This window comes from Rhinolophus sinicus, chromosome 5, assembly GCF_057876585.1.
Source record: "Rhinolophus sinicus isolate RSI-liver-muscle chromosome 5, RSI-T2T, whole genome shotgun sequence".
Classification (NCBI taxonomy): domain Eukaryota; kingdom Metazoa; phylum Chordata; class Mammalia; order Chiroptera; family Rhinolophidae; genus Rhinolophus; species Rhinolophus sinicus.
The window spans coordinates 105,874,287-105,894,762 of record NC_142505.1 but is presented as its reverse complement, the minus strand read 5'-3'; the positions used below and the strand labels follow the sequence as shown (position 1 = coordinate 105,894,762).

Genomic DNA, 20,476 nt, shown 5'->3' with positions numbered 1-20,476 from the left:
CCGGGGGTGTTAAGCATTCCGTCTCCTTCTCAATATGTAGGTGTAGCAGATCAGCACGTTGTACACCTTAAACTTACAAATGTTGTAAGTCAACTACATTGACTTATAACAGTAAAGCCAGGGACAGAAAAAAAAAAAAGGTCACTTTCTATGGGCAAGGCAGAAGCATATGCTGTTAGGACTGAGTTCACATGGAAAGTAAGAGGGTTCTCAGAGCAGCAGCCCTTGCAGTATTCGTCAGACCCAAGCCCCTCCCCTCCGTAAGTTCACTCATCTGTGCATTCATTCATTCATTCACTCACTGACTCACTGGCTTCTCAGTTCGTTCACTTCTCTATCACACTCATTCATTAACTCATTCTCCTACTCATTTGCTCACACATGCATCCATCTACTCATTCATTTATTCACCATTTATTTGGTACCTACATGGAGCCACAGGTACAGGGCTAGATAAGAGACATCTGGGGAGGAGTGAGATCTGGTCCCTGCTCCCAAGGAGCACAGAGCCTCACTGGTGAAGGACAACCAAGTGAGGACAGATCATTACAACCCAAGACAATCAAGCTGTATTCACGATCCAACAGGGCAGAGGCATTTCTTTACATCCTGCCACACCCACCCTCCATGGCTCAGTAAAATTAAGACAGGTGCCATGACATCACCAGATAAGATGAGAGCCTGAGGCTGTCACTCTAAGTGGGGCTTAGTGGGATTGGCTTCTATGTTGCCTCATGCCCACCCTAGAACAGACACAGGGACTGGTGTAGAAGCCCCAAGACCTAGCACAGTGCCTGGCACAGAGGAAATGCCCAGGGTGTATTTTTATGTCCCAGAGGCAGACGGTGATGTGGTGGGGAAATGTGTGAGTCCTGGATTCTTGTTGCCTGGGTTTGGATCTCCACCACGTCCTGGCCCTGTCGCTTTGGATAAGGTAGTTAGCCTCTCGGTCACTCACTTTCCTCATCTGAGAAATGGGAGAATGATAGGACTTAAGTCATCGGTTTAGTGTCAGGATTAAGTAAACCCTTAGCACCGTGCCTGACACCAAGTAAGCACGTAATGGATGGTAGAAGTTATTATTAAATGAATAGTAATGGTCAATCTTATTAGGCTGAGCATTTACTGTCATGCACTGTGCTAACAGCTTTACAGACATTACGTTATTTAATCTGGTAAACAACCCTCCGAATTGTCCCTTTTACAGGTGAGAAAATAGGCTCTGAATGAAATGGAGAGGCGATGAACATGACCCAGCGTCAGATACTCCATATGGTTGTTACCTTGCAGCCAATAAAGACAGTGATGATAGCCATAGTTATTAACATAGAAAGGTGTCTATTAAGTGAGAACAAAAGTAAACCACAGAATATTAACAGCAGGATCCCATTTTGTTTATGGAAGGACATTGTTAAAATGTTAACATTGATTATCTCTGATTAATGGGATTCAGGATAACTTTAATTTTCCCTATTTAACTTTTTGCTCTTTTCTGATTTTCCTCCAATGGGGCTATAAGCATGTATTATTTGTGTAATTAAAATCATGTTTTAAAAGTTTAACATTTTTGTTTAAGAAAATCCCCAATGTTCAGTTTAGCTTTGCTCTGCAGGCTGTTTAAAAGGAAGAAAACGAAAGTACCCTTACTACTTTCAATTTTCCCTTGTTTGGCGGGGAAGAGGGTCAGTTTTCCCTTTTGACACAGATAAAATCTTGGGGACTGAGAGGGAACCAACCATACAATTCTTCACATTCTTGGAGTCAGGTGGCCATGGGCTTGCATTCCAGCTTTAGCACCTGCTAGCTGTGTGACGGAGACCAATGACTAAATCTCTGTTTTGTCCTTCCGAAAAAAGCGTAACGCCCACCTCCTCCTCTTAGCATTGCTGTGAGGACTCAGACAGACAAGGCCTGAACAATCACTCCTTGCCTGGCACGCGGAGAATGCCCAAGCCCTGGTAGCTATTCCTACAAGAGTTACCATAAAAACAATTTGTTTTTGGTCAGAATAGTGTGCATGAGCTCATCATTACATAACTGACAGAAGGCAACTGGTGGGGCAGGAATAGGGTCTTGGGTGAATGTCCCCCACCTCCCTGTCCCCTCTCACATTCCTGGACCGCTGGCTGCATCTATAGTTAGAGCTGCTAATGAAGCGACTAGGACCACCAGTGGGACCTCCATTGAGAAAATGGGTATCTTTGTTTCTGTGAAGAGTCAAATGTTCATTTGTGACTTGTAGTGATAGAAACAAGCCACAGCTACTGTGTTAGTGCTATCACTATGCCCCACTTCTTCCCAAGCTTCACACCCCCTCTGCCCACCGTCCCACCCCAGGCAGCGCAGGTGCAGCATACAAGCTTTTCTCTACATGTCATCTCTCCTGCAACTGCAACACCTCCCCGGGAGAGGCCATTTCTGCCTGAATCACCACTGCCCCCAACCTATCACCTCCCCCAACTTGGGTCTGCACTGTAATCCTGCTTGAGAAATCTTACACGGAAACACTGTAATCTGCGCTTGGTGAGACAAGGGAAAGAATTGGTCTAAGGGAGAAAACATACAAATGACACACACATACCTTAAATGTTTTAACCCAACTTAAAGCACATTCACCAACCTTTCGACTCTGAAGCAAGGCTTTTTCACTGGCAAACCTCCAGTGGGGTTCTCCCTCATGTTCCTTACATTAAACCCGCCAGAGTTCCAGTTTTTGGTTTCTTTAAGAGTAACATGGAATGAGAACTTAGACACTTTCGATGCCAAGGCAGAATGCTCAAGGACTTCTCCTCTGTCCCCCAAGTCTGTTCTGTAGTCTGGTTCATAGCAAATTCAGTAGCAACTCACCTTTATCAGGTCTCTCCAAAGTAGTCAACTTAGTGTTACTAGTCTTTCATTTTTGAGTCATATTTCACTGGTTAACTAATTCACATCATTATAGCATAGCGCACAGCTGCAGAAGCAGGCCCGGGAACACACATAATTGACTACCAGTGAGCAGACTACTCTTGACCGCTAGCAGCTTTGAGTGTCACGGTAACTCAAGTAGGAGACAGGCTGTTAAAGAGGAACGGGGAGGGTGAATAAAGAGTGTCTTGCAGACTGGTTCACTCCCACACTCATCCCTCCTGTGCTTATCCACGTTTGCTGTCCCAGAGAAGACCGTGAAGGTTGGCACATATCCACGGAAGTCCCTTTGTCACAGCTGGTCCTGATCTCCCTTTGTGGAGCTTAAGGTTGAAAAAGGAAAGCCAGGTCCTGGGCAATCAAGAAGAATTTATGAAACACCTTCATTTATGCAACCTTTGGCGCAAAGTTGTGGGAAAATGTTAGCTCTGGTCTCAAGATTATATTCTGTTTGGGGACACCAAATATGAACCAACTACCATTTTTGAATATTTACCATGTATCATTTTCCTGCACATGAGCTCATTCTAATCCAGTATAATTGACTTGCACATACTAGAGATTTAATTTCTGCAACAGCCCTACTAGGTTGTTTTATTACTATCCCCATTATCACCTGAGGAAACTGAGGCACTGAGCGGTTAGGGACCTGGCCTGAGGCACACAGCTAGAACGTGACAGGTCCAGGAACATTCTGTAGGGATTCAACAAAGGAAGGGCTAAGTCCAGAGGATGACTTTCTGCTCATCCTCACAGATCTTTCCCCCATTTCCCAATTTCTATCCTCTAGAATTAAATTCCCTTCTAGGATTGAGCCTCCGGGCTACCCAGCCACAATCAAGTACAAGAAACACACAGCGTTATTTCTGAAAATCAGCCATTTAATCTATTTGAACCCAATGAGGGGGGAAAAGAACGAAAACATTTTTTTCCCTTAAGATTTTCTTTATAATGGGTTGGAGGTGTCTCTTCCATAGGAAACTGACATCCTCTATGTCCTCAAAAGTTTTTTAATGCAAAAAGTGGAATTTCAACTCCTGGACATGCCACACATTTCCCCGCCCCGCCCACACCCCCCTACAGGCCCACATATTCACACACCAAAGGGACTCCTTTCTGTAATTGGGGAACAGAATGTAAAAACAGTCCATCTAAGTGGCCACAGATACCAGAAATAACCAAATGCACATCAGTCAACTCATACGCAAGCCGGGCATATGGAATCCCGAGCCAAAATTACAAATGGCAGTGACATGAGCCATTAATATAAAGTTAAAACTGCTTCCACTGGACACTCCCCTTAATTACAAAAGTATGCAAACAATCTTGATATAAATGGAAAGCAGGTGGGCGGCCCTGTCCCTGGGGCACCAGAGCATACCTGAAATTCCCTGGGTGGAAGTAGTGCCTGGACCGTTGTCCCTCCCTTTCAGGACTAAAGGGGGACGATGAGGGGGAGCAGTGGGTAGGGTCCCACCTCAAGAGCAAGTGGGGAGACATTGGAGCCACCCAGGAACCAGGAATGTGTTGGTGTGTGGCCAGCCGACGGGGGAGCTCAGTGGCAAGTGGGCCACAACTGGGCTGTAGAGAGGGCCATGGCTGTGCAGCCCCTGGGAGCCCAGAGGGCAGATGTCCAGAGGGAGAAGGGTGGGTCTGCTTTGCTTACCCTGCCTAAGGCCTTGGGACTGATGGCAGCTGGCTGGGAGAGGCCGAGACATGATTATTTTAGGGTTGCAGAGAAAAATGCTTTGCATCTGGATATAAGTGCACAAGCTGTCTGGTTCTCAGAGGATGACTTCCCAGTCACAACGAGCCCCTCCACCAAGAGAAGCTGCTGTTACACAGCATGGGGGCTGAGGCACATTGGTGGGGGGTTCAGAGGATCAAGGTGAAGAGAGGAAGGGGAACCCACCACCCGCCCAGTGACCAATGGGAGACTTGAATCTTCACCACTGCGGCCTAACAACTGGGCATCTGCTTCTTGGGAGAAAAAGAAAGGGGTGGAGGCGAGGCTCTGAAGGCCTGGGCTCTTGGCTGGGCAGAAAGGGATGGGGCAGCAGTGAGGGTTCTAGCTACAGCGCCACATCTCAGGGGCTTGCCCAGAAGTACCATTCTTTGTTGAAGGCGCCGGGGGGGGGGGGGGGGGTACCTTTGGGCAGCCTGGTCCAGAGCTGACAGCCCAGGTTTGCAGGTTGGCTGTTCAGGGGGGAAACTACGTGATTAGTGATTAGTGTGTCTAAATGGTGGAGGCTATGAGATTGTCAAAGCCTGGCTGAGAGCTGGTAGACGTGGATTCTGGGCTGTTCCCGGAAGAGAGAAAGGACTATAGCCCTTCTAGCAGTGGTCCCCAACATCCCCGAGCACCCCTTGCCTGATTTTGGTTGGTGCTCCCCAGGGGAGGCAGCATCACAACTTCAGGCAGTGTGATTCATCTAAAATTAAATGCGGGGGGGAAAGAGGTAGCTGCGAAACCACGAGCCACCCCCTGGCTCCCTCTCGCCCACTTTGGGACAGCCAGATCCTGGGCCAGATAGAGGCGCTGGAGGCAGGGCTGACGGTCTCAGTCTCCATAGGTCCTTGGCCGTCGGGCTGGGCAGGTCGTCAATGCATCTTGCCCAGCTGGATCTTCTTCCAGGCCTCCGAGGCTGTGAAGATACACGAGTCCAGAATGCCAGCAACGGTGAAGGTCCCGCCAATGATGGCACAGATCTGAAAATGGGGGAGGTCAGAGGTCAGCATTGGAGGGAGTGCCACGCCTGACCCCTCCCAAATCACGAGTAGATGAGCAAGTGCAGATGCCCATTACACCTACCACATGGTAAGCCAGGGGGTCGGGAACATCCTCAGAAAACCCCACTTGTTGGATGATGAATTTAGTAATAACAAAAGCATAATCATCAGCTCCTTTAATTCCCATGTTAACCTTCTGAAGGAGGAAAGGGATTATTAGACCCATTTCATAGGTGAGAAAACCGAGGCTTAGTTAGGAAACTAAGTTCACACAGTAAGTAGCAGACCTGTGACTTGAACTCTTCAGGTGTATCTTGACCTTGGAGCCTGCGGTCTTAATTTCTATTCTAAATTTATCAGCTATTTTTACAATCCCATTTACAAATGAAGGAATGGAGGTACAAAAAGGTGGCACCACTGGCCCAAGGTCATACGGCCAGCAAGTGGCAATCGTGGGACTTGAACCCGGGTCTGACAGGTCCAGGCTCAGTGCGGCCCAGGACTGAGATCTGGGGTGGGCTGGACGGGATCAGTCCACCCAGCACTGGCCTAGATGGACTGGAGCGAGAAACAAACCTCTCATTCTGCAAATCTTGTGCTCTGTTCATGGGTTGGGTAAAAATCAAATAATCATACAGACAAATACAAAATTACAAGTGCTCCGGAGGAGAGAGGGGGCCGTGGTGCTCCCAGAAAGCTCACACAGAGTTGTGGGGGGGCTGTCCTGTGCCTTTCAAGGATGTTTACCAGCTTCCTGGGCCTCTACCCATGACAAGCCAGTAGTACCCTCTCGTCCCTGTTGTGACAACCAAAATGTCTCCAAACATTGTCAAATGTCCCCTGGAGGTCACAATTCTCCTGATGAAAAGCGGCTGTAGTAAGGGGGTAAGAGTGAATGTCACCCGTATGGCTGTGCTTCATAATTTTCTGCCACATAATAATGTAACCGCCACAGAGCAGTGCTCACAGCACCATCTCTGTGCCAGGCTCGGCTTGATGTGCTTCATGCTCCCGTCACTGAGTCCCTGGGCCAACCCAGCGAGGCAAGTGCTATTCTTATACCTATTTTCCAGCCAGGGAAACTGAGGCACAAAGACACCAAATCACCTGTCTAAAGCCACAGCAACTGACGGCCGAACGGGGGTACAAACTGTGGAGTCTGCACTCTGAACAGGACATTGCTGCTTCTCGGGCATGAAACGGCCTACCCAAGTGAATAACTCACTTTGCTGTGAAGCTGTCAAAACTACTCTTGTGACGTACCAAACGCATGCCATGTGGTACTCAAAACTCTTGCCTACCTATGAGTTGCTGTCTGGTGCCATTAAAGAATCAAAGTATGAGCGATGGAAGATAAAAGAAGTCCACAGAGGGTTTGCAAGGAAACATGAAATGTATTTTTCCCCCTGAGCACATACTTTATGCCATTCCTAGGAACCGATACCACCCACCACTCCATGTGCCTCGGAGGGAGGCACCTCACGTCCAGGGCCACACAGCAAGTATGTGGCAGAGCCAAGTCGGTCTGCCCGCAGAGCTCTCACTCTTCCCCACATGCCAAATTTATGTGGCACTTAAATGACCATGTAGAAGAAGCCCTGTTGGGCAGCCCCAGAGGGCGTGAGACTGCGCTGAAGGCACCACCAGTGGCTGGCCAGTCACCGACACTTGACCACTGGAGGACTCGGGGAGAAGGCAGTGCCTTAATGGACTCTTTGGTGCCAAGTGGAGGAGGCCAGGAGGCACAGCAGAGGCAAGAGGGGCGAGTGAATCGAACTGGCATTTATTTTTAAAATGATATTTCCACGAGATGAGCTAAGCGGAGGCCTGTGAGGCCCCAGGCAGACAGAGCCGGTCTGTATGGAGGGGTGGTAAGTGGAGCAGCTGGCATTCCAGTAATAACAGCCCAAGAAACCGGAGCAGCCCCCCCAGGAAGTGAAGAGGCTGGGGGCGCTGAGGGGATTATTGTGGAGTATCTTCAGTGGGCCAGGCCTCTCTCTGCCAGCCTCAGAGCATGACGCAGGGGCACTTTTCAAGGAAGATGACGGCAGGGGAGCTGGTTTATTTTGGTAGAGTGGATCAGATGATGGGAGATTTTATACCACAAAATGCTTTTAGAGCTTGGATCAGAGGATAGGAAAATGTGACTTAAGTGCAATGGAGCAAATAATAAAAAAAATAAAAAATAACCACTCACACACATATCTATATTCATCTACACACTTTGAAACTCGAGTGTTCCTATGATTCACATACAACTGGCACCCAGTCTGAAGCCTCCTTTCACTGGGCTGGCCCAGAGCAGGAGACAACACATGCATTGAGGTACCAAAAAAACCACCAAAACACATAGCTGTGGGGAAACTGAGGCCCTGGGCGCATGGAAGCTGCTAAGCCACTGAGGGGGCCCCGCAGTGAACCTACTGGTATCCCCCAGCTCAGCAACATGTTCCCCACTATCCTACAGCTGTTGAAGGTGCTGGTCACTGGTCGACTGAGGAAGGGGAATTCTGGCACATTCGAGGGGGTGGCTCAAAAGCTGAGAGAAATCTAGCAGCCCTCCTGATGTTGCTATAGCCCCTGCTTTCATTATTTTTCCTTATTCAGCCTGCTCGGGCCTCTCTCACATGCTCATATGCATAGGTGGGGACTAGTGTGAGGTGAGGCAGCCTCGTGAGAAGGGTCCTGGGGTGCTCTCTGATATATGGGTGGTCACAGAAACTCCCAGCACACCTGGACTTGTCCAAGGAGGTGGTCAGTCATGGCCATCCCGCCATCTGTCACACGGTTCCTACGTGTGAAACACAGGGAACTAAAGGTAGCCATGAGGTTCCCCAAATGGTGTGGTTCTTTGGACTCAGGTGGTGGCAAAATAAAAGGCTTCCTTTGTGATTTCTTGGCTGGTGTGTGTGTTTGGTGGCGGGGGGAGTGTGGTGGGGGACACGACGACCATGGACAGATGTTAGGAGGCTGAAGCAGATCTCAAGAACGGATTGAAGAAACGGCTGGAAGCAGGGAGGATGGTGACTGCATCTCCCTGACCTGTGGGGACGGGCTCAAGATGAATACAAAGGAAAATAAAGAGAACTGTGCCCACGACACTCAGTTCCCACAGCCTGCTGCTCCACACGCGGAAGAGCAAGGAGACCAGGGCCTCCAAGGGGCACAGAGGCCGGGGACATGTGAAGAGGGGCTCGAGCAGACTGGGGTGAGGTAAGGACGCGGGGAGTCCACCGGGGCCTTCCCTGCTGCGGCGGCACAAAGAGCTCGCAGCTTTCGGAAGCTGAGTCGTGGCTGTCACTTACTCTGGCCTGGGAGAGCCTTTCTGGGTCTCAGTCTTCTCATCTACAAAATAGGAAAACCATCCCTACCTTGCCAGTTTGTCGTACTGCAGGCAATGCTTCTGGAGGTCCTAGCACTTAGGAGGTGCTCAGTAAATGACCCCCAATCTCATCGTTCTGTTATCCAGAAGGCTCCAACCTTGTTGTTAAGACCGAGATTTTCTAAAGCTCTCCGAGACCCACTCTAAGAACAATGGGTAAAATGTCACATTCCCCAGATCAGGCCTTTGGGTCTCGATTTCCACTTTCTACCTGGCTCATTGAAGCAGATGAAGTCAATTTACAGAAAGACTGGACAGCAAGGGTGACCACAGGCAGAATCTTTGCAGTTGCCCAGGTCCCAAGCACGCCAATGGCCCATTCTACAGATGGGAAACTGAGGCGTAGATGGGATGTGTCCTCAGGTAAGCACCAAGAAGTGTTTGGGATGAAGAACATCCACCCAGGCAACACACCTAGGCCACAGGTAGTTTCCATTCTCTGGCCAGCCAGGGGGTGCCTCATACCCCCACAATGCCCTACCTCAACCCTGCCGCTTAAACTCTCGTTTCCCTGACAGCCCACGGGAAAGAAGACAGCAGAAGTACCTGGCATGCAGGAGACACTCAGGATATGCTTCCTGAGTGAGTAAAGGAGTGAACGAGAATGAATGGGGAGTGGAAGAGTGAGTGTTAAATGAACAAACGCATGAATAAATGACTTGCTCAGGAAGGGAGCAGGGGTCCATGCCCAAGGCAGGGGACAGAGGTGACTCACTCACAGGGGTGTCAGCCAGGGGCTAGGGGTGTGCAGGAGACTCAGGATGGTTGCGGCCCCTTGCACTGGGGGCCCTGCATCACCCTAGCTCCCTGTGCCTGTTTCCTTACTTTCATAAATGAGAAAGCTAATCATTACCCATCAGGATAGCTGTGGGATGAAATGAGTGACCATGCCACCTTTGGATGCCTGTTCCCCTGCTCCCTCACCGCTGCCATGTTTTGTACCTCCTGACCAGGCCCCAAGACAGGAGGGACAACGTGTGTGTGGGGGTGGGGGTGGGGGTGAAGGAGCAGAGCCCCTGAGCCAGAAAGGGCCACCACAGCTAGCACATGCAACCCCTACTCTGGTCAGCAGCCCCAGTTTTAGAAACGAAAACAAGGACAACTCGATATCCAGGCCCCAGTGAGTCTGAGAGAGGCCCATTACTCTGCTTTCAGCAGAAGTCATCAATAATGGCCCTTTGTTCTTCTGCAGAGACCTCCTCCCTGCGGTTCTACCAGCTTCCTGACTGCCTACTATGGCTAAAATGAAGTTAGCTTGTCTACCTGGAAAAGAAGGTGGGGGTGGGAGGTGGGGGGTGGTGTGTGTGTGTGTGTGTGTGTGTGTGCGCGCGCGCGCGCGCGTGCGTGTGTGCGTGTGTGTGTGTGTTTCCCTTACATTTCAGTTATAGCTCTTAATTCCTTATACTATGGAAAGGACGTGTTCCAACCACACTGGTTGGAGAGCTGAATCCTTCTGGTGTCCCAGCAGCACTAACGCTTCCCCCATCCATTGCCACCCCTCCCCCATTTACTTCTCTCTAGAGTACAACAAAGAAGCATGACAGACACACCACCAAGAGGTGGGGAAGACTGTGGTTTCTGGAGTAAATATTCCTGGGGTCTGATCCCAGCTCTGTGACCCTGGCCGGGAAAGCCAGTTTACCTCTCTGAGCCTCAGTTGCTCTTATCTGTGAAATGGGGCCCCCTATGAGGACTGAGATGACCTCTGTCTGGCTGCCTGCTATGCTGTAAGTGCCCGGGAGCTGTTCATTCACTTTCATCGTCCAGTTAGCGTTGCTTGGAAAGCTTGTGGAAAAGCACAGTATGAGAAATAAATAATGAATCGGAGTCCCATCAGATGCTGGCGGCGGCAGACAGACTGGAGCCATGGATGAGAACACAGTGCCATGACTAGGCAGAGGTGGGGCTGTGACAGACGGGAAGCCAATGACTGGGCTCTGGAAAGGTGGGGGAGGGGTGGAGGAGCAGGTGTGGTGGTCCTCACAGTGGTGTCACGCCTGCCAGACTGTCCACTCTCACCCTCTTTTGCAAGGGTCTGGGGAGACAGTGGAGTCCTCTCCCTACCCTTTTTACATTGGCTGCAGCTGCAACATAGCCACCTCCCCCTCTGAAAAAAACCCACCTTGGTTGAGCACCTACTATGTGCCAGGCCTGAAATGGAACTTTTCTCTGCCTTCTCATTCAATCCTTGCAAGTGCTGGGGGAAATGGGGTGACCCCATTCCACAGATGGGGAAACAGAGGCTCAGAGAGGGGCTGTCCAAGGTCACACAGCCACCAAGTAGGTAAGGGTGACAAGAATCCAGGTCTGGGAGGCTGCAAAGGGTCTGCTTTTTTCTGTTAGACACCCCCACTTCAGCCCAAACTGAAGGTGCCCCTCAGTCCCCCTCGTCATGCATGGATGGCTTCTTCATATTGTTTTCTCAATTCTGTTAAGTTTTACGTATCCAATGTCCTCAAGTAAAGGGCCCCTTATCAGCAAAGTTTACGGAGTAGGAAGCTGTATATGGCTGTAAAAATAAAAAATTAGTATAGTGTGTAAAAGGGAGCCCACTCCATTCTAATATTCCTCATACGTCTCTGAATTTGCCTTAGAAAAGCTGCCATCCAACTGAGAAACCTGTGTTCAGACCCAGTTGGCACCATCCATCCCTGGTACACGGCCTTCTGGAAGATCTAGCTCTGCTCAGACGTCTGAAAGGACCTGAACTGAAGATTTTTGCACATTTCCAAACTAACTGAGCTGCTAATCTGGGTTTATTCTGTTCCTCTGATAACGGGAATTGTCTTGGGAGTGGGCCAAGATGTGTACCCCTCCATCTCTTTGTTCATTGTGTGACACCTGTTTATTATCACCTGCCTGCACTGTCCCAGGTCTGGAGACCAGAGGTGACAGAGACCCAGCCCTGCCTTCCTGGAGCTCGCGGTCCGGGGAGAGAGACGTGACACAGAAACGTCAGGAGGAGAGGATGGAGGCTCTGAAAAGGCGGTCGTGCCTGTCCAGCTACAAAGCTGGTCTTTTCCCAACTCACACAATCTTGGCAGGTAAAACCTTCTCAGTTTTAAGTTTGTCTCCTCTTAATTCTTTTTACCGTCTCTTCCCCCACCCCCAAGCACCTGCGGCTTTCTGTCTACGGCATATTGTTTCAGGTGCCCAAACAGATGAGCGAAAGGTAATCAGATAAGGGCAGAAAAACTTACAAAACACAAGTTTGAACAGTTTGCCTTTTTGTTTCATGGTTTGCATGTGCATGACTGTGAGTATCACGGGTGCTCACAACATCGCTTTGTTTCCTGCTATTACTTCTTCTTGATTCCCAGGACAGAAGCCACTGTATCAAATGATCCTGGTGTCCTACCAAGGGCCACATGGAACATCCATCCTCCAGAGCCGTTGTTTTGGAAGAGGGAGGTGGGCTTTGGGATCAAATCCCAACCTTGCCATTTACTGACTGTGTGATCTTAGCGAAGGTTCTTTATCTCTCGGGGCCTCAATTAACTCACATATAAAATAGGAATGATATCATGTACCTTGGAGGGCTCCTGGGAGGGTTACAAGAGGTAACTGTAAAACTACCTGGCACAGAGTAGGTGCGCAGTAAGTGTAGCTATGTGATCACTTCTCCAAGCAGCTGTCCTTTGTTTCTGTTCTGAGCACCTATGACCAGGCCAGGCCCTGTACTAGATGCTGGGGACACCTAGTTGCCTGGCAACCATGCAGCGCAATCTCAAATTTGGGGGATTCTTTCACTGGCAAGGAGCACCTTGAGGGATCATGTCTAATGCAGCGACCCCTACTGCGCAGTGGAAGCACGTCAGTACCAGCTGGTACTTTTTGGTGGACAAAAACTGTCACGGCCATAGTGGCCCAATTTGATACTTTGTGACTTCTGGCTGCTCCCCGCAAATAGAATAAAACATACAAGGAAAGTGATGTGACTCCTCTGAAGACATCCAATCTGTCACCAAAACCCACTTGAAGGCAATCTCACAAAAGAGGTTGCAGCAAGTGGCAGGGGACAAATGTGCATGTGTGGGAGGGGCACTTTGAAGGGGGGTCACTTGCATGTTGTTAAATACCATCTGCTGATTTCCTTAGTGGTGGAATTTTCTGGAGGACCACAAAGCGGAGGTCTGAGCAAGGCGCCCTGGGTGGTTAGAGGAGCCCCTGGCAGCCTGGTGGGCACTTCTGGAGGAGGAGCCCTCTTCCGTTCAGGCTCGGACTAAACGAGTCCTTTCCAGACCATGAGACCCTGGAGGGGCAGCCCTGAATAAGCCAGGCACTTGATACTTAGCGCTGCATCGGGGAGACCCCCACCCCCACTACACCCACCCCTCATTCCAGCCCACCTACAGCTGCCTCCGCAGCCGTCACATGACGACATCCTGGCTTAAGACCCCTCTTCAGCAGCCCCTCCGAGGAGCTATTTGCAGAGACCCCCATTTGCGGTTCAGGGGCTTTATACACAAGTGTTTGATTTTAAAAAGAGTGAAAGAGAAGTCACAGCAGGTGCCTCCACTTCCATCCTGGCCCCACCCCGCCCTGCGCAAGGGCTGCTGGGGGTCTTTGTGCTGTGTGTCCGCACGCAAACGTCATCCCCCACATCTGCTGTCCTGTGACAAGGGCCTTTGAAGCCCCACAATGACGCCATCTGCCAGGGACAGCCAGCGGCTCACGAGAGGCTGACCCCACAGTTGCCATGCAACTAAAATGGCATCATGGGGCCTTCAGAAAAACTACCAGGCTCATGCTGTCTGGAGGTTCCCTGCAGCATTGCTCACACTCAGGTGGAGGTGGCTGGGACAGGGATGGAGGAGGGGCTGGTGGTCAAATGGAGAAAGAAACAGAGGCGTTTGGCCTCTGGGTGATGAAGGGAAGGCTCCTCCCGTGACTTCTTGGGCTTTCCAGCTCTCAGAAGTCCCTCCCCATCGAAAGAGGCCACATGACCTCACAAGACATGCTGTGCTGGGCACCTGTGCACGTACGATTCCCTTTGCTTAGACACTCTCTCCTTCACGCACCAGTCTAGAAAATGTCACCTCACCCTTCAGGACCCATCTCAAGGTTTCCTTCTGGGAGCTTTCCAAATAGACAAGACTGTGCCCACCTCTTTGTCGCTGCCGTACCTGCTGCCCAGTTCCATCGGTGCCCCTGCTGGGTGGGACTGCAGCTCACTCTGTGCTCACCTATCTCCCCTACTAGCTCATTCCTCCAGTTTCTAGTGAACTCGGGCATCTTTTCACTTCCTGTGTGGGCTCTTCTGTGAAGGGCTAGTCCTTACCCATTTTTCTTTTTGATCATTTAACTTTTTCTTACTGATTTGTAGGAATTCTTTATATATAAACTTCTTGTTTGCTTGGCAAGTATCTGTTCCCTATTTGTGTCTGGTGTTTCAACTTTATGTTAGGTGTCCTTTGTTGAATGGAAGTTTAATTTTTTTATAGAGTCAGAGAATGGAAAAGGCTGTTCTGAGGCTCATGTAAGCCCCAGATTTTTGACAGCCTTCGCATTCATCCAGATGGCTTTCTGTAATTGCAAAGAACTTTCATTTCAGGATTTCCTCTGAGTCTCACGAGGTCCTGGGAGGTAGGAAGAATATGGATTATTATTCCTGTTTTGTAGATTAGGAGATGGACACTTTGTGGTTATCTGATCTTCTGCCTCCTAGCACCCACTCCTCACTCCTCCAGTAACTGGCCCCTGGTTTTTCTCTTGCAATCTTTCTCCTGTGATCTGAGTGGGGCTGGCCAGCTGGGGTATTCTATTCATTCTCCAGGCCACAAGGATGGCATGGGACCTGAGCCAGGACAATGACAGCAATAGCATATCCAGGACTCAGGGTGGAATTACTGAGAAAGAGGCATCTTCTGTTGGTAAATCCTATTTGAAAATGAGACCACTGCAGAGGAAACCAGGATGAAGGAAGACCTATTCCAGACAACATTTACACCTGGATCCAGCCATGCCTGAGGCCTACATAGCCCTCGAGCCAGCTTGATGTAGAGTTCTGACTCTGTAACAGAGTCCTGACTAATACAAATCTAAGTAGAGCTGGAAATGAAAATGCCAGGACTGGACCCCTGATCCTGAATCATTATTACAAGTATAAAGACGTGTAGAAGCATAAGGACCGTTAGGCCTCAGTTTCCAAATCTGTGAGGTAGGGATAATCACCCATTTCCTCACCTCAGCTGACTCAGACCCTTGACCGAAGCAGGACACGGTGACCCTGCTATTCTGATTCCAAGGACATTTTGAATGGGAGGCCAGGGAAGAGTATACTTGATAGAAATAATCAGCGTTAAAAAAAAAAAAAAAAAACTGACATCAGCTTGAAGCTGCCCCACAGAAAAGTGGTAGGGCACTTGGTGGAGACAATGGCAAAAAAAAAAAAAAAAAAGAAAAAAAGAAAAGAGAACAGGCAGGAAGGAAAGAAAGAAAACACCTGACAATATCAGTAGCTATAGTTGGAAAACAGATATGAAATATTTACACAGAAAAGGATAAACCCTGCTAAGCATCCTTTCCATAAAAATGAAAAACTGGAGAAAATGTGAACGACTGATCGAGCCGTATAAAGACCCGCTTAAGGAATGAAATGGATTTAGTGGCATTCCCCGCTGGAACGTATTTTCCTGATGAAACATCACCGATATTGATGTGGCTCTGATGACATTTCTGAACATCCTAGGGATTAGAGCCTAGTGTGTACAGCCTGAGCCCCTGGCCCTGAAGGCTGTGCCCTCTTTCTTCGAGAACCAGTGAGGGCACCAAGAGAAGGAGCCCCCAGCAGGCACGCCACCCACTCACCGTGGTGATGAACCTGTACAGAGGCTGCCGTCTCTCTGTGTACTTGACCGTGATGGGGCTGAGGTCGTATCGGAACCAGATGGCGGGGATGATACGCCCGGTGTGGCTGTAAGCAACATACTCCTGGGGCCGAGAAAGAGACGAGGGGGAGAGGGCATGAGATTCAGGCACACAGACCACATCGCAGCGGGTGGGGGTTGGATTATAGAGGGTTCCCCGGCAACCCACAAGAATGGGCTTTCTTTCCTCCCTCTCGCTCCCCCAGGGAGCCAGACCCCACCGGCCCCTCCTTTCACACCCCTTCCCCAGAGGCTCTGCCATCAGTATCAGGACAGACAACATTGCTGGGATCATGCTGGACCCTTTTGGCTCTTTGGAAATTGACTATATGACCTGGAAGCAGCACCAGAATCAAAATAGGAATCTGAGAGCAGAGATGGAAAGGGACAAGTGTGACTTGGGCTCAGTCTAAGTAAAGGCCTATTTCCCCGTTCAACTCCTGGGCCATGCAAAACCCATTTATTTATTCAACGATACTTTACTGAGCAGCTCTCCTGTGTGTTGGCTGCTGGGGACCCCAAAGGGGAGTAAGCCCCATCACCCCCAGAGGGGGGGGTCATAGTCTGGAGGACGCAGACGTGAAAATGTCCGCAATACTGCAACATTGCACATGCCCTGACAAGAGGGACATGTTGGGCTGAGGGGGCATAAACAAATGACCAAGTCTCCACAGGGCATCTGGAAGGCTTGGTGAGGAGGGGGCATTCTATGCCACACATGACATCTTGAGGAGTATACGTATGTGTGCATTTGTGTGCATGAGAGAGAGAGAAAGAGAGAGAGAGAAGTATAAAGGCCATGTGGGGAGTGAGCTTCTTGGAAGAAGGAGCACGCAGCACTGGAAAGGCAGAGGGCTCAGCCCTGCTGCCCTCCCGCAAGCCTTCCTGAGAAGGCACCGGCCAGGATTAAAAGGACGCGAAGGGGCTGAATGAACAGTGTGTCCTCTCTCTGGTCAGGGTGCTTCAGGACGCTGAAAACCGCCAGGCTACCCTCATTCATCTACAACAGGCGGCCAAGCTGAACCACCGGGGCACCTCTAACACCAAATGCTGGGCCCGAGCTCCAAGGCTTCTCCTGGGGATAAGCGCGAGCGAGACCTGCCCTCTCTGTTGGATTGCCACCGGCCCTGACGGGCACAGCCCCAGTCGCTCACAGGGCAGGCTGGGCCAAGGCCATAGATAGAGCTGAGCAAGCTGTTCTGGCCGCTGGGCCCTTGCCAAAGCCTCAGGGAAGGAGCCTTGGGCAAAACAAGATCAGCTTTCTCCAGGGAGAGCTGATGGGGCAGGGTGACTGTCGGTCACAGTCCAGGCCTGAGGCACAGAGAAAAATAATGAAACATAGCAGGGGTAGGTACTATGTACCCAAAGCTGCCTTTGTGGGCTAAGTGGTTTTAAAAGCATTGCCTCATTTGACAGTAATCTTAGGAGGTGGGCACCATTTTACAAATAAGTAAACGGGTTCTGTGACTTAGAGACTGAACAGCTCTGAACCAGCAGCCGGGCCCATAGCTCACACACTTTCTGCCCAGACTGCATCCACATTTCCCCGTTTGTCAGATGCTGTCAACACTTGAGGGTGACAATGAGACACCCTCCAAGAAACAGAGAATAAAAGAAAGAGGTTTCCTTGTGGAGACTTAGACAGAACATCAGCACAGGTGGATCAGAGCAGAGGGACCTCAAGTCCCCAGAGTGGGAGCAGCTCCTAGCCTAGCAGACTCTTGCCCCTCATTGACTAAGCGGTGATAGGCTCAAGAGGCCAGGCTCTGGAGCACGGGGAGCACCCAGTTCTCATCCCCACTTGGCCACTCTGTAGCGTAACGACCACCTCTCAGTGCTGCAATGGCCCAATCTGTCAAATGGGGACAATAATAGTCCCAATGTCAGAGCTGTCACGATGAAAAAGATGGTGGGGTAGGGAGCTTAGCATAACGTCCAACCCACTGGAAGGACTCAATAAATGACAGCTACTGCTCTTACTATTATATTATTATTATTAACTGAGCTAAAGCATACATCACTTAGGAGGCGGTTTGGACGGCCCTGGAACAGAAGAAAAAGGAGTCCTGGTGGTAACGGGGGCTACTGGGGGTGCCTCAACCAACGTGTTTGAGGCTTTCACGTCCCACTGGCAGGGTCTTCTCCAAGGAAGCCTGAGGCCGTACCGGCTTGAAAGTACCCATTCTGCTGGCTCTGCCATGCTCTGTTCCCACCCAGGCCTGCCCGCTTCTCCATGACTTTGAATATTGGGGTCCTGGAACATTCCTGTTAACCAACAGCCATTCAGTGTAATTCAAGAGCCTTATGATTTTGGATAAAGTGTTTGTGCCCTGGGAACCAGAGCGTCTGGTGTGTGCTGACCAATCAGGGTCCAGAGTCTGAAGATGTAAAGCTGTGGAGACACTTGCAACCCCTGGGACCTTTGTGGGAGGGCATCTGACTGCTCTTTCTCAAACAGATCACACCCTGTTTCCTGGTAGATTTCTTCCTTTTGACCCTGAGACTGGCCTCCTGTCTTTACCCAGGGACAGAGCCTGGCCAGAGCAGCCTCCCAGAAAAGGCCGCCTCCAAGGGAACCAGGAGAAATCTCGCCGAGGCACTTGTCACCCCTGCTCTCGGCCAGCAGAGGGTGCAATTGCACGCGGCTGGGCCCAGCCGTGCCCACGTACCTTGTTGGCCACCGTGTACTGGTAAGAGTACCGCTGCTTGCCACTCTTGTCCTCATAAACCGTGGGTACAATCTTCAAGATGTAGTCGTGGGAGGCAAGGGCTGCAGGAAAGACACAGCAGAATGAAGCAAGGGGACGGGCACTGCCTAGCTGGCAGCTCTATGTCATGTCAACCTTACACCTGCTTGTCACTGCCAGGGGGCCACATTCTCATCACCAAACAACCCCTCTTCATTTCTCCCCTTGAACACCGGGTTACTGCTGTATTTAATATTAAAATTCTGAAAACAACGCAATGCCTATCAGTAGAGAAACCCCTAAAGGGTGGGTAGGTGCGGGGAGAGGCCACTCTCCAAGATGGATTGTTATGTGAAAAGGACCAAGTCACAGAGCAGGGTGAATAGCGTGTGTCCGTACACCGGGGGCAGGGAGCGCTCACTCTGTCTATATGGGGAATGCATGGAAGAAGATTCTGGAAAGATGCCCAAAGAACTATTAGCAGTTGTAGCCTCCGGGGAGGAAGGCAGGATGTGATGAAGATCCCATTTCATTGCGCACCCTCTGGTCCTGTTTGAATACTGTTACCTTTGAGGCACACCGGGTTTAAGTTTTAAAAAAGAGGAGCCCACCAAACAAAAACACTGCATCTGTGAAGCATTGATTAATTTCTTTCCCCATTTTCAATGAATGGGAGATCAGTTCTCCCTCCCCCTGGCCGTCACATTCCACTGTAACTTACCCCCACCCTCGTGGGACGGGGAGGCCGCAGAGGGCAGGGACCGAGCCGTACTCATCTCCGTGGCCCCAGAACCCCGTGCAGGGCCTGGTACAGAGCGGACAGTAGCAAATACTTATTGGCTGAATGAACGGATGGCGGGTGACGGGTCAGAGGCATGAATGGGAGAACAGATGAAGCAGCTCCTGATAAGCGTGAGGCAACCAGAATCACACACTAGGCTGACAGAATGCGGACCCAAAGCTGCCAAATATCACTCGGGAAGGGCATGAGTTCCCTTGGGCCTCCCGGGAGGCTAAAAGAAACTCAAGGACCCTTCTATTATTACCTCCTAGAATTTTGGGTCAGGGACCATGGAGCTAAAATAAGACAGACATTTAGGCCTGCGGGTTCTAATCCCAACTCTGACCCTCAGTGGCCCTGAGACCTGGAACTCAGCTTCTGTAAGAGGCATGGGATACAGATGGTGTTCGTGGCCTCTTCCTGCGAATACTGAGTATTGGTAAAAGAAAAGACAGTGCTTCCTGAAATGTCTGGAGACCCGACGCCTCTGAAAACCTGGGGATAGCCCTGCGGCCTCAGGGCTAAGCCCATGAAGACCCCAACACCCGTCCCTCAACCCCAGGATTTTAAAGGCAGACACGTGAGCGTCACCCCCAGAAACTCCTGCTCAGTGGTCCTGGAGTGGGGCTCGGAATCTGTGTGTATTTTAAACCAGGAGTCCAAGACCACACTTGAAATATGGTGCTCCACTGCACACGTCCCAGGTTAAAACTCTGAAGGTATGAAACTCACACCTGTAATAGTTCTGTTAAACAGAATGAAGGTTACCAGAGGGCAAGGAGGCTGGGGGAGAATGAAGAGGGCAAAGGGGGTCAAATATATGGTGATGGAAGGAGACCAGACTTTGGGTGGTGAGCACATAATGGTGTAGACAGATGTTGTATTACAACATTGTACACCTGAAATTTACGTAATGTTATTAAACAATGGTACCCCAATCCATTTAATTAAAAATAAGATTTTAAAAATAGTTCTGTTAACGTTTGTACAGAAAGCAGATGATCATAAAGAAAACAAATCTACCCTCCACAGAAAACCGTGGATTTGCACTCTCACGTACAAACTGCCAGACTTGCACTTACCCATATATTTATGATTTTCTAAAATTGGATCAGACTGT

The 20,476-nt window shown here is 50.0% G+C and overlaps 1 protein-coding gene across 2 annotated transcripts in view; it reads right to left on the bottom strand.

Annotated features, from left to right (window-relative positions):
* Positions 1–3,767: 3,767 nt before the first annotated feature.
* ERGIC1 (endoplasmic reticulum-golgi intermediate compartment 1) overlaps positions 3,768–20,476 on the bottom strand; it is a 127,818-nt gene continuing 111,109 nt past the window's right edge. For both annotated transcript variants that reach the window (XM_088798774.1, XM_019741339.3), the window contains 3 exons: positions 18,558–18,658; positions 15,830–15,952; positions 3,768–5,616 (listed from right to left, as the gene is read on the bottom strand). In XM_088798774.1, coding sequence (XP_088654900.1) covers positions 5,509–5,616; positions 15,830–15,952; positions 18,558–18,658 — 332 coding nt within the window. In that variant the 3' untranslated portion in view covers positions 3,768–5,508. The remainder of the gene's footprint in view (positions 5,617–15,829; positions 15,953–18,557; positions 18,659–20,476) is intronic.